This window comes from Apiospora marii, assembly GCF_038362585.1.
Source record: "Apiospora marii strain CBS 49790 chromosome Unknown utg000002l_segment0_segment0, whole genome shotgun sequence".
Lineage (NCBI taxonomy): Eukaryota > Fungi > Ascomycota > Sordariomycetes > Amphisphaeriales > Apiosporaceae > Apiospora > Apiospora marii.
In genome coordinates this window covers 3,670,995-3,697,335 of record NW_027117373.1, presented here as the reverse complement: position 1 = coordinate 3,697,335, position 26,341 = coordinate 3,670,995, and the positions used below count along the sequence as shown (strand labels likewise).

The 26,341-nt window shown below is 53.3% G+C and overlaps 6 protein-coding genes across 6 annotated transcripts; 5 read left to right on the top strand and 1 right to left on the bottom strand.

Annotated features, from left to right (window-relative positions):
- Positions 1-233: 233 nt before the first annotated feature.
- Positions 234-1,569, top strand: PG985_002839 (tryptophan synthase beta subunit-like PLP-dependent enzyme; the record flags this gene model as incomplete). Its single annotated transcript, XM_066822608.1, has 2 exons — positions 234-570; positions 689-1,569. The coding sequence occupies 2 exons, from the start codon at positions 234-236 to the stop codon at positions 1,567-1,569; spliced, it is 1,218 nt and encodes a 405-aa protein (XP_066690040.1).
- Positions 1,570-1,985: 416 nt separating this feature from the next.
- Positions 1,986-2,216, bottom strand: PG985_002838 (uncharacterized protein; the record flags this gene model as incomplete). Its single annotated transcript, XM_066822607.1, has 1 exon — positions 1,986-2,216. The coding sequence occupies one exon, from the start codon at positions 2,214-2,216 to the stop codon at positions 1,986-1,988; it is 231 nt and encodes a 76-aa protein (XP_066690039.1).
- Positions 2,217-4,328: 2,112 nt separating this feature from the next.
- PG985_002837 (kinase-like protein) lies at positions 4,329-5,843 on the top strand (the record flags this gene model as incomplete). The annotated part of the gene is made up of 1 exon (XM_066822606.1): positions 4,329-5,843. The coding sequence occupies one exon, from the start codon at positions 4,329-4,331 to the stop codon at positions 5,841-5,843; it is 1,515 nt and encodes a 504-aa protein (XP_066690038.1).
- Positions 5,844-9,206: 3,363 nt separating this feature from the next.
- Positions 9,207-10,810, top strand: PG985_002836 (uncharacterized protein; the record flags this gene model as incomplete). The annotated part of the gene is made up of 3 exons (XM_066822605.1): positions 9,207-9,237; positions 9,372-10,267; positions 10,412-10,810. The coding sequence occupies 3 exons, from the start codon at positions 9,207-9,209 to the stop codon at positions 10,808-10,810; spliced, it is 1,326 nt and encodes a 441-aa protein (XP_066690037.1).
- Positions 10,811-12,132: 1,322 nt separating this feature from the next.
- Positions 12,133-12,550, top strand: PG985_002835 (uncharacterized protein; the record flags this gene model as incomplete). Its single annotated transcript, XM_066822604.1, has 2 exons — positions 12,133-12,238; positions 12,459-12,550. The coding sequence occupies 2 exons, from the start codon at positions 12,133-12,135 to the stop codon at positions 12,548-12,550; spliced, it is 198 nt and encodes a 65-aa protein (XP_066690036.1).
- Positions 12,551-17,072: 4,522 nt separating this feature from the next.
- PG985_002834 (mitochondrial f1f0 atp synthase subunit) lies at positions 17,073-17,901 on the top strand (the record flags this gene model as incomplete). Its single annotated transcript, XM_066822603.1, has 3 exons — positions 17,073-17,096; positions 17,204-17,291; positions 17,630-17,901. 3 exons carry the CDS (start codon positions 17,073-17,075, stop codon positions 17,899-17,901), a joined length of 384 nt encoding a protein of 127 aa, XP_066690035.1.
- Between the last annotated feature and the right edge of the window lie 8,440 nt (positions 17,902-26,341).

Here is a 26,341-nt window from a genome sequence, read left to right as displayed (position 1 = left end):
GCTCTTCTGTTTCGTGAATATCTGGGTAGAGTCGGCTTACCATATTTGCCAAGCTATCATCGGCGCAGTGCCTCGGTAATCTAATTCAATTGCTCTCGTCAACAAATACACTCTGTGCTCAAAGACCGCTAAGACCAAAAATTTACTTCACGCATAAGGGTAACTAAATAAAGAAAAGGGGGGTCATACAGCAGAAGGAAGACCAATAGAAAGAGTAAGAGAGAGGAAACCCAATGGCCGACCCCGCGACCTCGCCGCCCCTCAGCCGGGCCTCGGTCCAGGCCGCGCGCGAGCTCATCGCGCCGTACGTGCACCACACGCCGACGCTCACGAACCGGACGCTGACGCAGGTGGCCTCGACGCCGCGGACGCGCGAGGAGCTGGCGCGGGCCGGCGGCGGGTGGGAGAAGGTCGAGGCGCCGGCCCATCCCAAGCTGCGGCTCTGGTTCAAGTGCGAGAACCTGCAGCGCGTGGGGGCGTTCAAGGCTCGGGGGGCGTTCCATGCGCTGGGGCAGCTGTTGCGGGAGGAGGGGTTTGAGAGGGGGAGGGGGGTGGTTACGCATTCTAGTGGTGAGTGGTTTCTTTTCCAGATGTGTTTAGGGGGTCGGGTGTGGAAGGAGCAAGCAACTTCCGAGGTGGTGGCTAAGACAAGACGTCTAACTAATCTAACCCCTTTTCCAATTTATAGGCAACCATGCTCAGGCGCTGTCGCTCGCGGCCCGCACCCACAACATTCCGGCGTACATCGTCATGCCGGAGATCTCGACCCCTTCCAAGGTCGCGGCAACGAAGGGTTACGGGGCTAATGTCATCTTCAGCGGCTCCACGTCGGTCGAGCGCGAGGCGGCGGCGGCAAAGGTGATTGAGGAGACGGGCGCCCGCCTCGTGCCGCCTTACGACCACCCGGACATCGTCCTGGGTCAGGGGACCTTGGGCCTGGAGTTGCAGGAGGACGCGGCGCGGATGATGGCGGAAGAGCATGCAGATCAGGAGGGCGGTCGGTGTAGCTTTGCCGCCCCGGCCACGAAGACCGATCATGCAGCAGCAGCCGCAGGCGAGAAGAAAAAGGGCGGGCTCGACGCTATCCTCGCCCCCTGCGGCGGCGGCGGCATGCTCTCGGGCGTCGCGCTCTCGTGTGAGGGCACGGGGATCCGTGTCTTCGGCTGCGAGCCGTGGCACCAGGGCGCCGACGACGCGAAGCGGGGGTACGAGTCGGGCGCGCGGGTCGAGGCGGTGTCGTCGCTGACGGTGGCGGACGGGCTGCGGACGCCGCTCGGCAAGGTGCCGTGGCACGTCATCTACGAGCGGCGGCTGGTGAGCGGGTTCTACAGCGTCAGCGAGCGCGAGATCTGCGACGCGCTGCGGCTCGTGCTCGAGCGCTTCAAGATGGTCGTCGAGCCCAGCGCCGCGGTGCCGCTCGCGGTGGCGCTCTACAACGAGGACTTCCGGGCGATGGTCGAGCGGGAGGCTGGGCCCGCGGGGTGGGATGTGGGGATCGTGTTTAGTGGGGGGAACGTTAGTCTGGAGGCGTTGGGGAAGTTGTTTGCGGAGGCGGAGGAGGGCAAATAGGTAGACTATCTAGACAATGGATCTGGGGGTGGATAGAGTTGGAATACTATACGGTTGGTGATTGGGTGTCAGCTTATCTTCTGTATTCCTCAAGACAGTAAGCAGATCCTTCGTTCTTCTGAAAGGTCTGATGATTGGTGTTTCGACCCTCGCCTCTAGTTTCGAGCTGGATTGTGTATACTGAGACGAACGTAGAGAGTGCGAAACTGCCTACCTGACGCTACTTTACCATGAGAGACGTGGTACATACCAGAAACACTGATCTTGTACGAAGATGTCCAAGTCCGTGTTATGATGGGTCAGCAGAGTCACTAACTGGCCATCGGCTTAACATGTAAGAAGGTAAGCGTACCAGAAGAAATATATCGTTGCTCGAGCTCTGTGACTGTCTTCCCATCTTCGATTTGGAAGCCATATCATACGAACGTGTCGCCCATCGCCCCCCCCCCCAGCTTCGATACCGTAGGCCCAGGACCCCTGGTGGCCTTGGACCTGTCCACGGCGCAGGCGTCTTCGAGTTGTCCCGGGTTTCCCCGCACCGTTATCACGAGTGCCCGGACCGCGTCGAAGGCGGCCTGGTGATTGAAAGCTCTACTCCAACCAGAAGCGCTGCCCGTCGGCCTCGAAGATCTCGAGGGCATGAACATGGGCGAACCCACCGAAGTCGAAGGTCGGCACCTCCTTGGTACTTGCTAGACCCCACACGAGGCTCAGCGACTTACTGAGGTGGTGGAGGTTGGTATTCACTGGTTCCGCCTCCCCGGAAGCATAGAGGCCGAAGACCCAGAGCGGTGTGGCCAAAGGTCGCGACAACTATTTAACGTTGCTGCTCACAAATTCGGTAGGGGAACGAGGTGCTGTTGGATATCTAGTATCACGCAGGGGCTGATCGAGTATACGTGACTATTCGTTCATATAGGTGCAAAGTATAAGCAAGTCATGCATTTATGGATAAACTGGTGTCTTACTTGGAAGGTGAGGCCTGCAGGATCCATCCAATGTAAGATATCCATATAGCTTCACTTGCTCCCTGATCTGCGATAACACAAGGGACTGGCATGGCAGTAGGCTATCTCCAGCAACCTCGACTGGTATCTTTGGGTAGCCACGGTAGCAGCGTGCGTATGAGACTCTGATATTAACTGCAATCTGTATTCCTCGTGCTGTGTCACGTCAGTGAAGCCGGACTTCCCGGGTCCTGCTATGCAGCAGGAAACGTAAAACCCACCACATACCTGTGTTCAACAAGCAAATCATATCAGATATATCACCTCGTGGGAAGGACAAGGTTTCTAGCATCACCGATGATACCAAAATCAGATAATACGTATAACGAAAATGTCAACACAGTAAACGATCCCAGACAAAACAATTGCTGCCCAATCCGTGAGTTCTTGTCGCTCGGTGGGTAACGTTTCATAACTCCGGACAATCTACTTCCAGGCGTCATCCCAATCGAAAGTAAATCAACTGAACATTAGGAAACATATAAGGGATTTTCTTTGTCAGTTCAGGTGCGATGCCTTCCGCGGAGGATAAAATGAATACAAATTCGATCGCATATCAAATTTTGAAGCTGCCACAAAAGTTGTAACAATGTGACGAGCATTCGTGCATCGCGACAACCCCTGAACCCCCTGAAAAGTAAGGGGTTGTTGTCGTCGCATAAGTGACAGGGCGATTTAGACTGCTCAGAAGGTTGATGACAGGAACCACATGCAGTAAGTGCATTCCATCATCTGCCCCTGCCCTTTTCTAAGTTTAGGTGCCTGCAGCAGTAAGTTTGCATCCCCTAGGTGTTGGGCTGACTGCCAAGACAACAGGAATGGGGGAGGAGCGAATGGGTGATGGGGTTTTAATTCAGCTGACTGGAATTTAAGGCTGCGAAAAGGATCGACGGCTAAGAAGAAAATGGTCATTTCAATGGCAATGCGGAAAGTGGGATTGGCCGGTCTTGCTCGTGACGGAGACAGGGAATAATTGCGGTAACTGGTGACTTGGGGCGTGTGTGGCATGACTGCCCACTTAGAGGGGTTTGTCCAGCTCGTGTAAGTGGTACAGGTGGGAAAGACTTTGATTTTTATCGCGTTATGACCCAGAACCACTCCCGGCAATTGGCTGGTATTTCCGTGTGTTAAAATGCAACAAAGAAATAGAAGGGAAAAAATGAAAAAAGGTCTGGCTTGTGATCGAGCTGGGATGGGTAAAGTACAAGCCGCAGCTGTAATCTGACACCAATTTCCCTGTTTATGCCGGATCCCTCAGGTACCAACCGCCCAAGGAATGTGTGCTGCCAAGTTGGTACACGGAGGTAGGTTACACACGGGTTAGTGAGTGACCTGACTTTTTCCTGTGGCCCTGCCCGCGCTCGAATTCTCTGAATCTTTCCCTTCAACAACACCATTTTGGTGAAATTAACAACAACCACGACCAACCCAACACCACTACGAAAGCGCAGCACGCCAGCCGCAAATGCAGGATCAACAACAGCCAGAGAACCCTCTCTTTTCTTCGTTTCTTTCCCGGAGCCAGATGCGCCTTTCACAACAGAAGCGAATCCACGGTTTCCTCTTTGAACCTCGCGCCGACGCTGAACGCCGACGAGGCACTCACCTACCTTGAATCGGGGTAGGCTGAAGTGCTTCTTGCTTCTTGCTTCTATAGAGAGGATAGAAATATAGACATCGTTTCTACCGCATTATTTTCCACCATAAAGACAGACCCGTCGCAACGCCTTTAGCGCACTTTCCCCCGTCAAAATGTCCAAATTGCACCCTTCGGCGGCACCTGCGCTTACCACCGTCCGCGGCTTCGGGCACACCCCATTGCACTCCGGAGACGAAGACTCCGACTCCTGCAAGACCCCGCCACTGACCTCCCGACGCCCTCGCCCTCAACACATTGGCCTCGATGACGTCGTCAGCGCAAACTGTTCGCCCGTCCTGCGCGGCCAGCCTTCCCCCGCAGTCAGCGGAATTGCCAAGTTGCGCCTGCAGATGGACCCGTTGAGCCTCAACTGCGACTCGGCTTCCAGCACCATGACGCGCCTGAGCAGGACCAACAGCCACCAGAGCGTCCTCTACCGCAGCGATGACGACATCTCCGACAACGGTTCGACGAGCTACGAGGTCCAGCTTGAGCATGATTTCGTGAGCGAGAGCGTGCGTGAGAAGCCCATGTTTGGCGCGATCGAAGGTGGGCTCGTCCAGCGTAAAATGCAGAACGACGACTTTGAGCCCCTGCGATGCCTGGGCAAGGGCACCTACGGCACGGTGCTGCTCGTGAAGCAACGATCCACCGGCCGTCTGTACGCCCAGAAGCAGTTCAAGAAGGCGTCTGTCATAGTACACAAGAAGCTGGTCGAGCAGACAAAAACGGAGCGACAGATCCTCGAGTCGGTGAACCGACATCCGTTCGTTGTGAAGCTTTTCTACGCCTTTCAGGACCACGAGAAGCTCTACCTAATCCTCGAGTATGGGCAGGGCGGTGAGCTCTTCACCCACCTCAACACCGAGAAGATGTTCCCCGAACCTGTCGCTGCCTTCTACATGGCTGAGATGGCTCTGGCGCTGTCGCACCTGCACGATACGCTCGGGGTGGTGTACCGTGACTTGAAGCCCGAGAACTGCCTGCTGGATCACCAAGGCCATCTTCTGTTGACGGACTTTGGACTCTCCAAGGTGGCGCTCGACGAGGACTCTGGATGTAAGTCCATCTTGGGGACGGTAGAGTACATGGCCCCGGAAGTTGTGCAGGGACAGAAGTACGGCAAAGCTGTTGACTGGTGGTCGTTTGGTGCGCTGGGCTTCGATCTGATGACTGGCAACCCTCCCTTCCGCGGTGGAAACCATGCCAAGATTCAGCAAAACATCGTCAAGCAGAAGCTGGTCCTACCTTACTTCCTCAGCCCCGATGCCAAGGATCTGCTCACGCGTCTGCTGAGGAAGGACCCCGCCAAACGTTTGGGCAGCAGCATGCCCAAGGACCTTCTTACCATGAAGAAGCACAGGTTCTTCCGCACGATCGACTGGAAGAAGCTTGCAGCCAGAGAGGTTGAGCCACCAATCCAGCCAATGATCACGGACCCCGAGCTCGCAGAGAACTTCGCTCCTGAGTTCACCGAGTTGTCCCTCAGCCCCATAATCACAGCCAAGGATCCCTGGGCCGCGATCGGAAGCAAGGACGACAAGGAAGACCCCTTTGGCGGGTTCAGCTTTGTTGCGCCAAACAGTTTGCTGGAGGGCAACGGGTTCGCGATGATGGCGGAGGCATAATGGATCATGATTCCTACGTGTGCATTTTCTAGCGGCAGAGGCTTAGATACGAGCTCACCGAGATTGAAGCTCGTGGGGTTAGACTACCCAGACGAGTAGACGAGACGGGTGACGGGATAGATGGGCGAAATGCTACTGGCGCATACTTGCACAGCCTGCCGCACCTGGGGAGGTATGACGCAAGGCGTGCGCGTCGCTTAGAGAGAAGCGGCAGACATTGGCCGCAGACGAGAGAGGCAGTGTCCGAGTCCTTGGGATAGAATGTGGTGCTATAGGAGTTTCTTGTTTCATGGGAGGCCTCAGCGTCTTGGCTGTTGGGCAGGAAAATGCGTTTGTTTTCTTATCTTTTTCTTCCTAGGATATGTAGTGATAGACTGGCAGATGTGCAGGTGTCGCCTAATACGTACAACCAGCACATCTTGCTTCCTTCCTCATACGATCCCCCCAGAACCCCCACTGGCGTGCCAACTTCTTAGCTCGTTCGTTAGCTTGTTAGTGCCGAAGAGTCGGGGCAGTGTGGTAGGGCAACCCCGTCCACCATTTCGAATGCAGCCCTTCTGAGTGGTACCACACGCGGTAGTCGGGCGCACGAAATAGACGACATCCCCAGAGCCACAAGTTATAGTTTCCCGCTAGCTTATTAATTAGCCATTTACTGGGGAGGCATCTTCCGTTTAGGTTAACTGGCATATCAAATCAAGGCCAGGGCGGCACTTGAAGTCCAGGCTTGCAGCAAGCTCGTCGCTAGATCGAGAATCGAACCGGGCTCGACATTACCCAATGCGGACAATGAGAAATGGAAATTTGGCTATTGGGTAGGCTGAATTCCACCAGTCTATCTTGCATGACTCTGAAACACCTTTGCCGGCTTTGGTACTTATTCTTTTTGTTGTTCTTGTTGTCTCTATCTTGGCTACATATATAATACAGTAAATAAGATACTGTCCTTATGTCGCAATCGCAAGTAAGGAAAGGAAAGGAATGGACGAATGACGACAGCATGCCGCCAGTCGGTCAGGGTGGTAATGGTTTGGCATGTTTGGGATTGCTTTTACGGTTTACCTACCCTCCTATTCGGCTCATCCTTCTACGAACCTCATCCTCTTCTTATCTGGAAGGGAATGGCAGTAGGATGGGAAAAAAAAGGAACCTGCCCAATCGGGTGCCGCCGGTTGTCCGATTTGGCATCACACCAAGATCTTGACGTGACGCAGCACGGCAGCGAAAGGAGTATTACAAACCTTTGACTAACAGAGGCGGCCGCGTCTTTGTCCTGTGTGATGGAGGGTGAAGGGCGCTTTTCTTTCTTTCTGTGTGCGCGGCCTTCGCTTGGCCTGCATTGCATCTGCGGCTGTCTGCCGTGACCTACATTGATTGATCGAATTGCAATGGATGTACATTCATCGATGCCGACGACTCGACTCCTTGCGGTCATCAACTTCCCAGTTCGATCAGCGAAAGACAGGTCTCGGTAACATTGAAGGGTAGGTAAAGCCAACATCATATTGTCAGAGATAACGACGACGCTCGGGGGACGTCTCGGCTTTCTCTTGTCTGTGCGGAAAACCCTCGGACGTATGTCTTTACGATGTACAGCCAGGTATCTACCTACCAATATCACAATCTATCGAATGGCCCGCCTGGACGGCTCTTCGGCCATCTCGGTCATCTCGGCCATCGTTGTGGGTGATTTTGAAGCTTGAAATCGTCCGAATGCTACATGGGGAGTCGGGACTCCAGGAAGTTGCTTGCTTGCCAAACATTCATGACGAAATTGCGCCAGCCTAGAAAAGTCGAGGGTGGTCCAGCTGTTTGCAAGTCCAGCCGGACGCCGAATCGTAGTCGGTTTGTTAGTGCGAGCCGCAGCCACTATAACCCAATCTCGTCGCATCGAGTTTCGTCTCTTGCTCCTTCCCCCATCCACCTTAGGCATGATCGAGGCCATCGTAGGTAAGGTTGTTACCTTTCCGGGGTTGTTTCTAATGCACTCCATGACAGTTACATCTATGTATCTTGACCTGTCCCCCCTGATCATTGCCCTTACTCATCGACAAGCGTCGGCGAGCAAGGGCAGTAGGTATCGAAGTCATGGACCTCGAAGGCGATGAGTAAACGCCCATGCATGCGTGCACTTAAAGAGACATGAACGTGCCGCCCAACTTCCCGTTGTTGCAATATACTCGGCCGTGCTTTCACTCCTAGTCATGTACCCGGCAATCGATGCCTTCCCCGACTTGGCGGCAATTGACTTTCATCATCAGTCCCTTGGCGCCTTCTCGAACGTGGCCGCTGAAGGCGCATCAGCTTGGGTGGCTGAGCCAGCAGGTATGGTAGGTTGAGTTGAGCCTGAAGTTACATACCTATGATTCCGCATGAGCCAGTGGTCGAAGGAGACGACAAACGAGCCTAACCTAACGGCTACGGAGCATCTGGACTTGCGACTTTCTAGAAGTGTAGGTACTTGTAGCCTTAGGTACTGGCTGCTATGACGATCTATTCTTGGCGTCTATTTCTAAGCGACCCGCCAATCATCTGCATATCCACTTCTGGTTCATATACTCATCTGGGGGAAAATGCCACCTCGTGGGTAATCTGGAGACTTCCGCACCGTGCAACAGCACTATTTCCCCGTACCCCCCACCCCCAGCAGCAATGGGTATCAAGCCAATCAGACACGGCGAACTCTATTGCGATGCCCTGTCGACGTGCAGACACCGCTGCGGCTACTTGGTCAACGTCGAGGAACGTGCCGAGACAGCTTAGTAGCATCAAGCCACCGCATGCGACTAGTTACGTGGCCGGCCCATAACGCGCTTCGCGGGCTTGACGGACGTTGCGGGCTGACATGGCCGGCGCTGCTGCTACTGGGGCGGAGTAGAGACGACGGACAAGGTTTGGGGGAAACAAGGTGTTTCGACGTCGGTCAGCAGCAAGCAGCAGCAAGGCCCAGATTGCCTTTGAGGATCCGGATGAAAGCATATGTACGTGTAGGTATTGACAAGGCGCTTGGCACGTGTCTGCATGTATCCATCCTGTGCATTGCTGCTCGCCTGTGTGACACCTACCAGGCCTGTCTCAGTTGCCGATCTATCGCTTCCGCTCGCCTACTCGAATCTACTGCGAGTACGAGCAGGTACCTCCCTCCAATCCAAGTCCGTCCGTCCGTCATGGCTGGACACTTGAGATGTTTTGCGCCAAGCAAAACAAAGTCCTGGGCTTGGCGTCGCTAATGGATGTCATTCCTGTGGGTGCGCCCTTATTAAATGCCCGGTCACATCCTCATCGACATGCCATTGCCTTCTCCCTTGGTCTAGTGTCTATGGCATGAGTTTTTGTAATCACTAAGAAGTAGTCTCGCCCAACATGTTCTCCCTTCGACGGTCCGCGGTTTTATGTAAGTCGTCCCCCATTGCATACCCTCTCCATGTTACCATTACATGACTCGACCATACCCGCTGGACTATCACAGCATCTTGCTTCTGCCGCGCATGTGTTGTTGTAGCCCTGATGGCTAACCCTTTCCCACAGCCGCGCTCGCCTCCTATGCGGCGCTCACCCATGCCGCCACGCAGCAGACGTGCCCGACGACCGATGTCTGCTTCTCCGTCGGTGTGCCTCAGAAGTCGGCCAGCTCCGACTCGGGCAACATCTACTTCCAGATCTCGGGCCCTACGACGTACTCCTGGATCGCCCTGGGCACCGGCAGCCGCATGTCGGGCTCCAACATGTTCGTCATGTACCAGGACGGCAACGGCAACGTGACCATCTCGCCGCGCCAGGGCACCAACCACCAGATGCCCGTCCTCGACACGAGCAGCACCGCGGCCCAGCTGACGCTGCTCGAGGGCTCCGGGGTCGTCGACGGCGGCAAGACGATGCGCGCCAACGTGGCCTGCGCCAACTGCGAGTCGTGGGCCAACGGCGGCTCCATGCAGCTGAGCAGCACGTCCACGCCCTGGATCGCCGCCTGGAAGGCCGGCGACTCGCTCGCCACCACCGACAAGGACGCCTCCATCAGCCAGCACGACGACGTCGGCTCCTGGTCCTACGACCTGACGCAGGCGACCATCTCGAGCGACGCGAACCCCTTCATCAACGCGCAGCAGAACGGCGGCGGCAGTGGCAGTGGCGGCAGCGGTGGGTTCGGGCCCAACGGCGGCGGTAGTGGGGCGCCCGGCAGCAGTGGGCCCGGCGTCATCCCGTCGGGCGGCGGCTTCAGCAGCGCGCGCGAGGAGATCACGAGGCTGCAGCGGGCCCACGGCATCATTATGGCGCTGGTCTTTGTGATCTTCTACCCCGTCGGCTCCATCCTCATGCCGCTGCTGGGCAAGTGGATGTTCCACGCCGCGTTCCAGTTCTTCAACTTCATCTTGATGTGGGTCGGGTTCGGTCTCGGATACGTCCTCTCTCAGAAGACTTTCATGGTAAGTCGTGTTTTCTTATCTCTATGGGATTTAATATCCACTCGCACCCTTGTGAAGAAAGAACATCATCTTGGTATCTACCTTACCCTCACTGCACCCGCACTCTCCCTCTATATTTTGATTATATGACGGAGCACTAACCAGTACATTTCGAGCGTACAGGGTTTCAGTGAAACTCACACCGTCTTCGGCACGGTTATCGTCTGCCTCATGATATTGCAGCCCATCGGCGGTTCCCTGCACCACATGTACTACGTCAAGCACCAGTCCCGCGGCATCGTATCCCACGTGCACATCTGGTACGGCCGCGCGCTCATGATCCTCGGCGTCATCAACGGCGGGTTGGGCATCGAGCTCGTCCGCAACAACGGCGGCGGCGGCACCGGTCTCATCGTCGCTTACTCGGTCGTCGCGGGTGTCATTGCGCTGCTGTACATTGTCGTCAAGGGCTTCACCAGCTTCCGGAAGCGCCGCGGCGGTGGCGCCGGTCCTAGGGGTCCTGGGGGTATGGAGCAGCGGACCAAGATGAGCAACGCTTCTTGATTGGTCGAGTCCAGTAACGAAGGAGGGGTATCGAATGACGGGTGGTTGTAGTCTAGTATCGGCAGTGTTGCATGTATGTATGTATCACCAGACAGCGTTGGTGTAGATGTGTGTGTTGGGGCAGGTACCTGGAGTATAGATCCATGCGTATGTTTGGCTTGCCGTTAATGATTTATGTTACTCAAAACTTGCTTGATACTTGCTTCTGCCATCGAGGAACTAGTGGGGTTGATGAAGATCTGCTGCGCGGCTCATAGATCAACCAACCAGCTAAATAAAGTGCGTGCCTTAGTCCTTGTAGCTCGTTACCGTGTTTTGGGATCTCGTAACGCAAAAGCTACATGTAATTTGTTGGTGTGCACAGTTTTGAGTGCCTATCATGCCCATAGCTATCCCGGAGTCGATTTGGCCGATGATGGGCAAATTGAGCAATTGCCATGGCAATCATCCACAATTGCACATCTCATCGGCCATCCCAAGCCTTCCTACTCTTGTATTACTCGCCGGGTTGATGACAGCGGCCATGCCAGAATATCCGATTTTCCGAGAGAGAGAAAAAAAAAGATGGAAAAACGGAAAGAAAATGTAACATCAAACCCATATCCGGCGATGGCTGTAGGGGTTGTCGATGGCCGGAATTCTACATCGCCGACAACCATCGAGGCGCTCCAAGCTCCTATAAATCTAGAACCCGCCTCAGCCTCTTCCGCGAGGCGGAGGGGTGGCTTGGATTCAGGGTGTTTCGTTTTGAGCTGATGTGTGAAACCGGCAGCCTCTCCAAACAAACAGCAACAAGACGAAACGAAAAGGGGGTGGATGAGCCGGTCCATCCGCGCTTTCCTGGGTCTCGCGATGTTGGTATGCGGACGACATCCTTTCTTTTTTTATTTTACAGTGCGGTAAAAAGTTCGACCAACACCCAATCGCGATATGCTCACGATGCTTTTCCTTTGAAACAACATTGGTAACCCCCAAGAGCGCCCGCGGCCGCGTGTTTGAGGGTCGTGGTGTTGCAAAGTGCCGTTTGATCCGATCTGTTTCCCTAACTGTGCTGAATAGATCACGAATACAGGAGTGGGAAGGGGTGGACGCTTGGGCTTTGCTTCAGTGTATATAAGTTGGACTGTTCGTGATCGACCATCTTCCCTCTGACATACTTACTTACGTACCTATACCCTACCCTCTAATATCATTATCTTAATATCATACCAAATATCGTCACCTTGTTGTTGCCTTAATATTAATTGCGGATTCCTTAATCGGACAGAGCCCAAACTCCCGTACCAATCCCTTCTCCAAAGCAATACCTTCCAAGCTACAGCATGCATCTCTCGTCGCTCTTCTCCCTCTTCGCGGCGACAGTGGCCGTGACCATGGCCCAAAGCCAGAACCAGACCAGCACTGGCCCGCAAATTTTCCCCCGCCGGCGTCGAGACCTGTGACAACGGAGGGTATGTCTTCTTCCCCCTCGTTGACTTGTATCCTATGTATACAGGTCCCGTGTGTCAACGTGTGAAAGCTGACGTGTTTCTTCCTTTCCGTTCATATAGGAGCGATGTGGCGTGCCACTGTGACGATGGTAAGCAAAGTCTCATTTTGAATCTGGTCTCTGAACCGGCTTGCTAACCTTTGGCGATGATTACTGCAGGGAACTGCTACATGCGCGGCGCGGATGAGGACTGCAACCTCCCTGTCGGCAACATGGTCAAGTGCGACGACTTCTACGACATGTCGGATTGAGACGTGGGCGTGTGATCGGCCGTATCCTTTTTCTCTTAGCCTGCAGCTATGAGAGATCGACTTGAGGGTCGCAGTCATGGGACGGCAGGCGATGAAAAGACTGCAGGGGGGTGGGGGCGTGGGAGCGTGGGAACTGCCGAACGTCGGGATTCCAGTCTCTTATTCATTGTATATACGAGGACTGATCTTCCTGTACATAGTTAACTAACACGTTGTATATACGTAATGCTTTTGTACTTTGGTTTCAGAACTACCGCTGCCCGGAACAGGTCTCCTGAGTTTGTGATGATAACCTGTGTTGGCTTGCTGGGCGTAAGTCGCCCGTGACGACCTTCTTTCCTTCATACGTGAACGCAGGTCGAGCGGTCAACATTGCTGCGGCAATGGCATCTCATGGCACGGGTTGTCGGTGTGGATGACCATATGGTACTGGGGGAGCCTCCCGCGGCGGGTTGGCATTTAATTGTAGGTCAACGTTCGTACACTTATGGGTGCTGGATCAGTCGTTTCATAATAAATTGAATGGCTGGAGTGAAAGCCTCAAGCCCTATCTTGATTCTTATGAGGTTGGTTAGCGAGTTGAAGCCATTCTCATGATTGGAGATGGACTGGACTGACCGCCGAAACAGATTGTGATGAGTTGGTCTTCGTAGTGACTTGGGAACTCCCATATCTCATCCATCTTGAATCGGGGTTTGATTTGATTTTCTAACCTTTTGCTGTTAAGCTCTAGGCGGGTAGATGAACTGCTGCGAGACCTGAGCCTGATATGGCCAAGATAGAGGCCCTCAAATAACAGCGGGTAGGCTGAGTTCCCCATGCAATATCAGTAAGTAGGTCATTAATAAATATGAGAATATTCAAGCCTCAAGAGGCTATGTAGTGGTTGGTCCAGTGAATGAGAAGGTAGACAAGCAAGCGGTAGGTCACCCAGCCAGCCAGAACCAGCAGTGGTCCCCCGGGCACCCGCCAAAGGCGGCTCTGCCCCCCAAGCTCCCCCTCCCAAGGCAACAATCCAAATGGGAAGGCATTCACAGGTACCTAAGTACAGTACAGCTTCCCCCCAACCAATAGGGGAGCTCGGTTAAATTCTGGGAAAACTGCAGAGTAGACCTTATAACGGAATGTAGCAGGACTTTTCTACAAGCCGAGCGATCCCTCCACTGAAATCGTAACTTGATGGCCAGATGAAATACAACGAGTGACTCAGCTAGCACCTCCGACAGGCCCCTCCACTGAAGCCTGACTTGAGGAGGAGAGTCGCCAAGGTTCTTTCTCGATCCCGGGTCGTGCAACACGCCGCCTTCTCGGGTGCTCTTTTTTGTCTTTTTGACGCCTTGCCACATGCATCACGATCACGTCCCTGTTGTTTTTACCAGTTTTAACTAATTTTTACGTGGTGTTTTGGCAATTAATGCGTTATTAGGTGCGCCCATCTCTGGGGTTGGCCGCGATGTTCTGGTGGTGTAGCTCGAGTGAGCTGCACCCCCAGGCTGCCAACCACCCTACACCATCTTTTTTTTCTGGTACAGCTTGCTTATCCACCCCAGTACATATGTTCCTGTTTGCTTCATCTCGTGATACCTGTTGTGGTGTTTTGCCTACAGGGAAACAGTATGTAATTGCTGCTTCCATCTGGGGCGGCTGACCACACCTTGCATTCGAACTTGACTTGAGATTTCCAGAGATATGAGATTCAAATTCACAATGGCACATACATCTACACCAAATACTGGTCAACGGCCTTTCTCACGATGTTTTTCTCACCACCGTTCGATTCGAATTATGAGTGTAAGTGGCAGCCAAACTCACACCCTACCATCTATCAGTCATCCTCCCACTACACAGTACACAGACCAGTCTCACGGGCCCTTTCCAGTCGGTCAACCGATACAAACTCAACCCGTAATTCACTGCGATCGATTTCGTCTTCTTCTTATTTTCATATTGCAGTAAGACCCGCCCCTTGTAGCTGGCATCACTCATAACGGGCAAGCATGCGATATCCCAACGACACCCCCAGCTTATGGAGGCCCACTCGGATCGCCGCTAGACAACTAGTGGCGATCGACAACGCATACGCAACCAATGGCATGTAAGACTTTGACTCCTTCCTGGGTTATTTATAGGTATGCTCATCCAAGTGGCAGCGTGCTGGGCATGGTGGTCGCTCATCCAAAGCCCGTCTTCGCGATACCGTGGACTGGTTCCTGTCGGGCGGGTTCCAAGTTACCACCATGGTGGTTGTTGATGGCCATCTCTGGTATTACTGGCGATATATGAGCCCTGTTATGCACCACAAAGGCAATATAAGTAGTTCCATCTGCTCATTCACTTCGTGGCAGGGTCCGAAGTACATCAAGTGCATCGCAATCTGAGCCGCCTGTATTTAGCCCATAAACTTCGAACGGTTATTCACAGTCATCTCTCAGGGGATTAAGTCAAGTCATGGCCAGAACAAGTCGCCCTCACCAACTCCCCCGTTCAGGGGATTCAGCTCGTGTGATACTTCGTCAATGCCCCTTGTCACCCTCATGTACTGCAGCCTGACTTTCATTTCGCTGTGTTGTTAAACTCTTCTTACTAATCTCCAACTTCTCCTGACCTTCCCATGTTAGATACCCTTGATTGATAGAAACCTCCATACATGGCTGCTGAGGTCCGGCGCCAGATATGTTGCAAGCAGACAACGTCAAGCTCGAAAGATAAATGAAGGGCGAGCAGTGAACAACTTAATAGAGCGCCACGGCATCTAGCCACAGTAAAACATGAACGTAAGGACAGGAGAGTGGCCAAACTAGCCGAAACGATGGACGATAACGAACACGCGGTATGGGAGTACTTGGGATCGTTGTTTGGTCACCTGTACTCGTCAGGGGCTGTATATACACTACAATAACTCTTACGCCGTGGTAGAAGTTAAGGCAGAGAATGGTAGAATGGGCTGTGTGTATGACGACGAAAATATGGTTAATGACCTGCTCACGAGTTTCTTGACTCCTCGTTCATGGTACACAACTTGCAGAAGAACAACAGTCACTGCTATATCTTGTCCTAAACACAGATGAGTAAGGCTATGGGGGCACCCCCAATTATCTAGCCCAGAAGCTCACCAATGTTTAAAGCCAGTCTGGCCCAGTAAGACGATATTGATTCTGGAGGTAAATAAGACAGGCAAAGCTCGATAGTAAACAACGTGTGCACATATATGTATGGCGGGGATGCGTTATCAATGGTGCCATTATGCAAACTCCGTAGCCGCTCCAAGCATGCAGATCTCTTTGCGTGACCGGCAGTTGGGGGGCACAGGTCAGGCCTCGATCCGGGGCTTCGCGCCGTTGACTAAAACGAGGCGGTCTCTTTTCTTGGCTTTATGCGAAAGACTCGACTTTTCGCAGAAGGAATCCAACGTCTCCCCATAGCCAATGGCTACTTGGGCCTGATTACACCGTCAAGTTGGGGAATGCAGTAGCGGTGTGAGCTAGGCTGTTATTACTAGGACACACACCAAGGGTCGAAGGCAAACCAGTCGCATCAACACGGTGAGCCCTGATTTTAATATCAGTAATGCATAATAGCCAGAAGCTTACATATCAGGAAAAGAAAACATCAATACCAGCTAGCCCCTGTTGACAGGACACTCGGATCTCATGGGAGGGGGTTTCTTGGAGGGGGCTTCCCCAGACCCCATACCCGGTCAGACCCACTTGAGAGGCGGCTGTCGACAATGCACGCATGTTAGCAGACTGGGGAAAACATGATCGAACAGCACTTAATGAGTCACCAAGGCCATCAGGGTCTGTTCATCTCAAAAATAAGGCGAACCTGGCGGGAACTAGAGGCAAGGTTTCCAAGGAACTTGGAGGAGCTTGGAAGACAACACAAAGGCTTGCTGACCGCTAGAGCAGGTCTTGTTTTAGCCAACCTCCGTCATGACCTAGCGGGATGATGCTATGGCTGCTCGAACCCGTGGACAGTGTACTGTAATACTGTAGCTCCAGATAACTTGACTGGTGATGCTCAGATGTCGTTGATATCGTTGATATCATTGAATGTCTATGCGACTGCAATCGAGTGCCATTGATGAATAAGTACTCCGTAGATAAATGCAGCTTGCATGAAGTCCAATCTCTAGGTGCCATCAACTAAGTACTTGAATCAGCAACCAGCAACAATTGAGTGCAGTTGCGCTGTTCACGTGACCTAGTCTTGGCACTGACATCGGAATCGGAGACCGACCAGGCCCAAAGAAGGTCCAAGCTTCTTCTCCAGGTTGTGCGCGGGTGGTGCAACAGCAGTTTGCAGTGCAGCCAGCAGCTGAGAGAGAGAGAGCTTTTGCTGGGCCAAGCAGGAAGGCCGTCCGTCCAATTTTCCCCGAAGCGCCGAGCAGCCGCAAAAACCTCAACCTACCACTTCACCTCCAATTCCTCGCCCATCACCACCATCCCGCACATCTCACGACGACACACCCCGTCGACCAACCAGTCAATTGAGCATATCCGTCTCTCCTCACACCATCAAAATGCTCTTCCAACTCAGACCCTCGGTATGTCCATCGCAATGCCCCTCTTCCAATTGATTGGAATTGATCGGATTACTACCCCGAAATCCGAGAGAAGATGACACTAACCAGATTTTTGTCCCTCTTTGCAGACTGCCAGGTCGGCCGCCAGTGCCATCACCCGTGTCGCCCGCGTCAACGCCGCCAGAACCTTCATTGCTCCCACCGTTTCGCGACGAGGTACGTTTGGATTTGCGAAATCTTTGATTTTATCGGGGAAACTCGGACCACCAGTCTGGGGTTGCGTATGGGAATCAATCGACGACATCATAGCCCTCGGAAGCCAATTGGCCCCCAAGGCCGAGCTCCGAGTCGGCCAAATCAACATTTTGGCCACCATTCGCAACGCCCAGCATTGCGACAGATCCATCAATTTCTCGATTACTCTATACCCATCCCAGCAAACCCCGGGACGATTATGCCCTCATTCAATTGGATTCTGTCCGACAGTTTTTTGTCCAAGAACTACGCCATTTTTTCTGCCTGCACATTTGACTAACATGTCTTTCTCCGTATAGCCGACTTCGTCCAGGAGCTCTACCTTAAGGAGCTCAAGGCCTACAAGCCCACCCCTGTCAAGGACTCAGATGCCGTTGGTCAGGTCGCCACATTCTCCGCCCCCAAGACTCCCAAGTCCCCCGAGGAGGCCGATCTCGCCAGCAACCTGAAGGACTACGAGACCATGGCCGTCGAGGTCGAGGGCCAGGAGACCGCCACCCCCGGCTCCGCCGCCCCCGTCGTCGAGGACTGGCTCGTCGAGGAGGAGGAGGAGGAGACCGCCCACCACTAAATTCGAAACACCCATACTCAAAGCCAACATTGCCGATGAGAGTCGAGCACTTATACAACGCTGGGGAATCCGAATTTAGTAGTGGTTTGCACGCATAGAAAGCGAACATGATTCCTTAGACGGTACGAAACGGGGAAGGCAGATGATCAAATGATACGATCACATGTGTTTCGATGGCAATGACAATATAAACAACAGCCGTATGGCGGGGCGAGTTTTGAGGAGGCAGGAAGGCAGGAAGAGGATGATGTCTTTTTGGGGGACGCAAAGGAAAAGAAGTGTAATCCTTGTACATTTACTCCAGGATCGCTGTTGCTGAATCCGACATGAAGCCAAATTTCTGGTACCATCTTATACCCACCAACATCGTAGTCGTTCATTTGAAACCCAACAAAATGTGACCATTCAGGCACAATATGCTGCAATCCACGAATAGACATCAGGACATGTCTAATTCCCCACAGGATGAGTAACTCTATCGGAATGCCATTCGTGACGTAACTCATCCGTCCGCTAAGGGGAAGAACATACTCGATTTCTCAGTTGCTGCGGTGCAAGTGAGTGTATAATGGGAAGCCTTGGTAAGTATTACCCAAAGGGGAAAGGGTGGATGGACTTCTCGATATGCCGTTGAAGGCCCATGACACAAGAAGAGGAGACGGAGACGACTTGGCATGGAAGCTCCAAACCAACGGTTGGCTGACAAGTACTGACTTGTGATTGAAGTGGACAGTCGGCGGTGGCTCTGATCTTAAGGGGTCGATCTCCTCCAACCCGTCTCAGACCTTGCCGCCAGGAGAAGGATGCTGGTCCATGAACCAGCATGGATTGAATCGCCATCAGAACACACCAGAGCCTGCCACAGAAGGGAAGCTCGCACCACTCCTGCGTAAGCAATGTCGGTGTTGTTCATACGCGAGCAAGCCGTCATGCCTGTGGTAATAGAAATGGGCGACGATGCCAAGGAAGGAGCAGAGGTAAAGAAAAAGGGGCCTGCTTATTGTACGGGCAAACACTTACTTACTTACTTACACCAGCTCTCCTTTCCTGTCTCCTCTCATACAGATAGGGAACCACCATCAACCAACTCCTTAACTTACTACTATCAAGCCACATACACGGCGGTCAGCTGTATGTGATTTCTGATCCTTCCTTTTGGAATTACGACCAACCCTCCCACGCCTCCCCTTTCCTTCGTTTCATGCTCTAGGCACAGGCGGCGAAAAGAAGCGCGGGCTGCTACTCTTGTCTACACACATAACCTCCAGCCTAGTCTTGTTCCATGTCCTTTTCGCGGGAGGGTGAGCTCGCAAGAAGCGTGGAAAGGCCACCCTTCCCAGTGACATTTGGCAGCAAGACGTTTTCCCAGCATGCATGGAATACTTGGATGCAGAAGAAGAGGCAAGGTAATATAATATACCATGATCAGAATACCGGTAATCTTTCGAAACAGTCATAGGGGTACTCAACTTGATTGACCACGATCCTGGCCAGGTCATGATTTAGGTCGTCGCGCCGTTCCTACCTTTATTCCTTTACTGCAGAGAAGTATTCAACTCTCCTGCTGCTGTCAATTCGTGTTAACCGAGCCTCCTGTCCTGTTGTCTGTATGCACATATATACACGCTTCTGTTCGATTCTTAGGGGCATACTCACCCCCCTCTGTTTACAGGTCCCTTGTTTGTAGGGCGGGAGGTACAGCTCGGCATCTCATGACCAAACCACAGGCCGATAAAGAGAATCAGGAATCAGCCATGGGCGTGATGTATGCGATAACGGCCAGGAAGACCGGCGACACATACTGATCTACAAGTAGCAAGGAGTATGGCCATAGACATAACAGCTCCAGGCTGCCATCGTAACAAACTAGGATTCACTCCGCCACATGCACATTCCTTAGCTCGAATAGTCGGGTTGGGCATATAAGATCTTGACATTTGTGTATTTTACTATCTATCAAGAAACTTGGTTGGCTATTCCACCAGGTACCATACGACAGGCGCTTTTAACACACACTGTTCAACAATTTGTCCGATGGCTGGCCCGTGTCCGTGTCCGTGTCAGGCCAAGACCACCGTGTTTCCCAGCGGCGCCAACGGTTCGTGATGCTGTGTCCAGCATCACTTCTCCATGTCATGTTTCTTGGGAAGCTGGCCTGGAGAAACAGGCGTGCGCACTTTCGATTCTCGGTGGGGTTCAAGGACCCAGGCACCGACGAGAAGGGCAAACATGGCTAGGCAGCTTCTTCTTCTGCCTGCCAACACAATCCTGCATTTCAACATCTTGGTCATGAAGCGTTTTTTTGCTTGCGTAGCATTCTGTATGTGCCATTATTCCTCATATTTGCAAGACCTAACGCCTTTCAACCCTTCCACCATTCATTGGTGGCTGTGTTAAACCCCATGCAACAATAGCCGGCTGATGCAATGATGCAGATCGATATAAAATTCTTTGAACCACACAGACTGCTGGATGAACGCGAAGGAGCGATGACAAACCAAGACCCGCCCCTAAAACCAAATCAGGTGCATGGATATAGAAAAGGCCTAGCAGCCCCCTCACATATCAAAGTGTGAATTACCAAAAGGCTCGTCGTGTCCGCCAGTCCGGACAATGCCGCTCATGCGGTTGTTCGCTTTTCGAAGTTCATGTTCGTCGATATCGTCCCAGTCATTATCCCGACGGTCCATTTCGTCGTCGTCGTAGCGTCCACCGAAGTGGTCATCCAACGCATTCTCGTCCACAAAGGTGAAGCCCTGGAAGTTGGCTTGCGTTGTGGGAGAAAGCGGTGTCGAGTTGGCAAAGCCTGTCGAGAGTGCGTGGGCTCTTTCATTAAGGGAACCAGCCTGGCCCAGTGCGTTCGTGAACTCGGGGTCGAAATAAGACACGTCCGTCTCCGACTTCAGCTTGGGCTTGAAGGGCGGGGTGATGAGCTTCCTGGACAAGGCGTCCCAGTCGACATCAGCAAAGAAGGGGTGTCGCTTCAACTCCTCGGCGTCCTCGACCGCTCCAAGACGATGTTTGGGGTTCCTGTTCAACAGCCCCTTCACAAAGTTCCTGCCCTCCTGCGACAGAGTATCTCGAGGGAATCGAACCTTGCCAAATGCAATGTTCTTGTACATTTGTTGGGTATCCTCCGCGTAAAAGGGACTCCAGCCGCAGCACATCTCGAATACCAAGACACCCAGCGACCAGAAGTCCACCATCTTGGTATAACCGGCCTCGTCCAACAGAACCTCGGGTGCCAGATATTCCGTGGTTCCGCAGAAAGTGTTTGTTGTGTCATTTTTGGTCAAGTTGGCTTTCGAGAGACCGAAATCACAAAGGGCGATGTGTCCGTTGGCGTCCAACAAGATGTTTTCTGGCTTGAGATCGCGGTACACAATGTCGCTGTGGTGGAGGTGTTGTATGGCCAAGATCAGCTCGGCGATATAAAACTTGGCCCTCTTTTCATCGAAACGGCCTTCCTTCTGCAAATGCCAGAAAAGTTCGCCTCCGGACATGTAGTCGGTGACCAGGAAAAGATCACCAGATGTCTGGAACGAGAACTTGAGTCCCACGATAAAGGCCGAGTCCGCCATGGCCGTTCGCACCAAAATGTTCCTTTCACCAACTGTGTGCGCGACCTCCTTCTTTTGCACAATCACCTTCTTTGACAGGACCTTCATTGCGTAAATGCGATTCGAGTCCTTCTTCCGGACTTGATAAACTTGTCCAAACGTGCCCTTGCCGATGAGCCTAAGGATCTGGAAGTCGTCAGGCCCGTAGTGCTTCTTGTCGGTATGCTGGAAAACGGTTTCAACGTAAATTTCACCCGTGGGCGCGTTTTCTTCCATGGTGTCGGCGTGGCCCTTGAGCGGGAACCACCCCCTCACAGGAATGTCCTTTGTGGCCTGGAAACCGATGTGTCCCAAGAGGTCCTCTCCATTCGCGCCATGGTCATATACCGATATGTCCACCGACATGTCCGTGTCCACAACATCACTGGTAGATATTAGTCAGACTGCTTCACCAAGATTCGCGCTGCAATAGACTTACAAAGTGGCCTCGGCGTCCCATTTCGGGCTGGTGAACGATCGAGTGGGACGATTTCGGAACGCATGCTGCTCAGACATGCTGGTGCTACTGCTTTGCCGACTTTTCATTGGAATGGCCATCGGGCGACCGGAATCGCTTATCTGTCTTTGAATTGGGACGCCTCCTGCTCCCGGCGCGGGCGCATCCTCCTCGTCCTCGAAAGTTCTGGGACCTGGCGAGATGAGCTCGTTTCGCTGGAAAACGGCCACGACGTAGGGGTCTCGGCTCTTGCGCAGGCCTCGAGCCTCCAGGATTTTAATAATGAGTTTACCCTTCTGCGAAGAGAGCCCAGAGCTGCTGCTGCCTCCACTCTTCTCAGACTGGGGGGTTTCGCGGCCACTGGCGGCCTCTACCGCATCCCCATTGCTCTGCGACTGCGTGCTTTCTGAGCGCGACAGTGGCTCAGGCTTGGACTGTGGCGGCTGTGTGGAAGAGAGCGCTCGGGTAGGCGTAGTGGGGCCACTCTTATTCGCGGCAACATTTGTTAGCTTCTTCAGCCGATCAACAGAAACGGACTTGGATGAAAGAGGGCCAGCAGAATCCAAAGAAGGGCGGGATCCGGAAGGAGAACTGGGGGTGGTAGTGGTGGAAGCAACGCAGCCGCTGGGGTTGGACAAGTGGGTCGCATGGACAGTAGACGCGGTGACGACATTGGTAAGGGGACTAGCCAGACTCGCTCTGCGGGACTGCATCTGTGCAAGTTCCGAGACCGACTTCTTCTGGCTGTGTTGGGGCTGGGAACCAACATCAAAGCTGCCCCTCGATGACACGCCTCCGGCATCACTGCCCACCTCGCCCAGCCTCACGCCCGTCTCCGATGGGGTCTTGGAACAGGGCGGCGTTGGGTAAGGATTGGTTTGTGAATGGGAGGCTACCGGCTGGGAGGACTCGGCTTCTGCCGGCGGCGTTACTCTCTCATGAGGTAGGAGAGGTAAAGCCTCGGGTGCGGAGTCCTTGTCATCTGTGCTGGGCAGTGATTCCGGCGGGGTGGTCTTCTTGTCGGCATCCTTCTCTTCCTGATGCGGGGCAGGAGATGCGTCTTCAGTTTCTCGTGCTCGGGAGGTGGAGGGCGTACGAGAAAAGAAATTCAGAGAGGAAGAACCAACCTGGCTGAAGTAACTCATGATACCCGGTAGCCTCTTGTCCTGTAGGTCGGGCTGTGGTGTTGCAATGCCTGACCGGGGAGTATCAGATCCTATCTGGTCCCCACTTTCCTCTTCTCCCGCGCTTTGCCTGGGTTTATCGTTAGAGCCAGCCATGTTGACGAAGTTGCTTTTCGGCAACGAGAACAGTGTGACCAAGGTGTGATGTTTCAGTGCTGCAGGGCTAGAGACGTGCAGAAGAGATGGGTCGTTGAGATGGGGGGCAAAGAGGAAGGGAAAAAGCAGTAGTTTCTGTCAACGCTAAAGCGAGCCACACGAAGGGAGAGGAAGTTAGGGTGGCTTTCGGACCAGGAGCATTTCAAAACAGCAGAGTTCGCAGTATGAGGAGTCGCTCATCCCTAGGTCACCACGATGCAGATGATGAGGTGGTGAGAAAAAGTAGGACGAGAGAACGTATGAGAGCTAGCACTCGCTGTATGGGAAAATGGGACATGTCACACAAGATTTTGCTCCGAGAATTTGAAGTGAACCAGGGCTTTCATAGAGCAACCCATGTGAAGAGCCATGTGGTGGAAGGGTTAAAAGTGGGGGGTGTATCGCGAAAGTCTCATTGTGAAGGTCGGTATGGGTGGGGAGAGAGCCCAATAGCCAGACAAGCGCATTTGCCCTGCAGCCTTTTTTGGGAGGGGGGTGGGATTGATTGAGGGAGAGAGCTATTTAGGTGACGCCGGGCGGCGAGTCAGACCCTCTCTCTCTCTCGTCATCAGCCCCCGGGGGCAAGCGGCCTATTGACAAGTCTGGTTCGCTGGGAAAGGCCATGGCTGAGCCCGCCGTCCCATGTAAGTTGGGAGTAGCAATGCTCTGCTGCTGCTTGCTGCCATGGGCTCTCTCGCTCGCTCACTCTATAGCCCCATTGCGCGCCTATCGTGGCCAGGCGCCTGACAGTGCATCGACCCAACGATGCCATGTTCAAAACGCACTGCGCCCAACCCCCATTGTGCCAGCGAGGGCCACAGTGGCCGGTCGTCATGCAATGCCCAGCACCAGCGGCTTCATCATAGCAAGCACTTGCCTGACTCGAAGCGGAGCCCTGCCATGTAATGAAAGGCCGAGATGGGTACTCCTAGTACAGGCGCCAAAACGGACCGCTTGAGTCGCTTCGGTACAAGGTGTGAACAGGCTACTGCTAGAACTACTACCCCTCGCTCGTGAAATCTGCAACCTAGGGCCGGAGTCTTGGGGAAGATCAAGGGTCCATCTCAAGGACGCAAATCTGGCACTGGCATCCGCCGGAACCGCGGCAAAGAGACATGGCTAAATGGGATGGGAAGAGCAGGACCAAACACGTGTAATAGGAGGCCAGAGGCTGGCGATGGGGCCCTCGCAAGGCCTGATTGAAAAGCCGATAAGGGAAGTATGCAACAAGAGAGAAAAAAATGGCTCGATTTGTGAAGCAGCCAGTGCATGGGATAGCGGAGCGAAGAAAAAGGCCCGTAATGAACGATATGGGGAGGGCGGATGCAAGGAAGTGAAGAAGTGGAAATTGATGTGCTTACTTTGACATCATTGCCTGAGTTGCCCGCCGAAGCAGGTCGTAGCCACCGTCGGCACCAGACATTGTTTGCGGCGAGCGAGAAGGGAGGGTTCTTTAGTTTCTGTCGCCCAATGTCAGGTCCGCAGGTGAACGGGTAAAAAAGAGTCCGGGGTTGGCGATGACAAGTCGGTGAGGCAGGTCGATAATCGTCGCCTAAAACGAAAGGATGTTTTGCTGAGATTTGTTGGTGATCGTTGTTGTTGTAGTAGCGGTTGCTGCTGTTGTTGTTTTTTGGCGGGTGGTGGTGTTTGGCGGGCAGCAGTGGTCGTGTGTGTTGTGTTGTTGTTGCAGGTGTGATATTGAAGATGAGATGGGTTGAGTGCTGCTGTTACTTGCTACGGTTGCGGGCGTAGGGGGAGGTCTGATTTTTGGTGCGAGGTGAGGGGGGCGGATTTGGTAGAGGCTGGTTCGCTCTGACGGGATGGATTTGATGACTGATGGAGATAGCAAGTGGGCAGCGGAAAAAAAGCTGGGCAGGTAGGGAAGAAAAAAGTGAGGGTCTCTCTGGTGCACAATTGTTGGCAGGAACAGTAACAATTGTAGGTAGGAACTAGCAGCTAAAGGAGACAGACACCACACCAAAACCCACCATACACATCAGAAAGATAGCAGGGGACAAGTGGATTGGTTCACTGGGTTCGTATGGATGGGCTCTTCTGCTCTTGTTCTTGCTCTTCGCCCGCAACTCTCTGCTGTGTCTCTGCCTGGCCACTGGCTTTCAGTCTTCTGTTAGGCTCTGACTTCGCGGCGGAAAGGCCAGTGCAATTGCAGCTTCACCCCGGGCGTCTGTCTGTCTTGCCCTCGCTTTTCGACCTGGCCTGGCCGAGAGACGAATAGGAATCGATTGTACGGTCTGTAATGGCGGAGAGAGAAGGGGTCGAAGTGGGCTAGACACTGGGTAGAGACAGGATAGACCCAAAGGACCAGGCAAGCCTAATGGCTGGGCTCGCCCGTATGGCGGGGCTCAGCTCCGTAGTGAGGTAATTCAGTCAAATCGTGCAGCACTGGGTGAGGGTCCCAGTATTCGATTGATGCGAGAACAGGCTTCTTCTGCTTCCAAGCCCAGGGCCCTCTTTAAAACTAGCTGGCTTTTTAGATACCGTATTCTGCCGAAGTCGAACCCCGACAAAGCAATTCCGTGCGTCGTGATTTGATATCAGCAGCCGGCCAGGTGGACTATGCTCGATTACTGTAAGTAATCCGCCCCACCTACCCTGGGCCTGACACTGACGCTGGGTAATCGGCTACTCTACTGGCCCTGTCAACCTGTCTGCGCATTGATGGCAGTATAGTAAGTGACAAAGTAGCTTCGAGCAGGTTGTTTCTAGCTCAGTTCGAGACGCCTTCCTTTTTTTCCCCTTTTTTTCTCATGAGGAACAGACAAGGTCCCAGCTGCTAAGGATTACACGAACGACAGATGAGACGTTATTACTAGGTCGTAACGGGGAGAATAGACTGCCAGCTGTATATTCATGGACAAAGAAAGGGATTGATCGACAGTGGGGGGCCCTTCAAAACTGGAGCTGAGAATATATGTACATGGGCAGGCGTACCTAACCAAGGCGGACGGGCGACACGCGAGTAGCAAGTGTGCAAGTATCGGAATTGGCTTAATCCCAAATTGATGGTTGACCTAGACGCCGAGGGAGGATACATCCGAACGAAC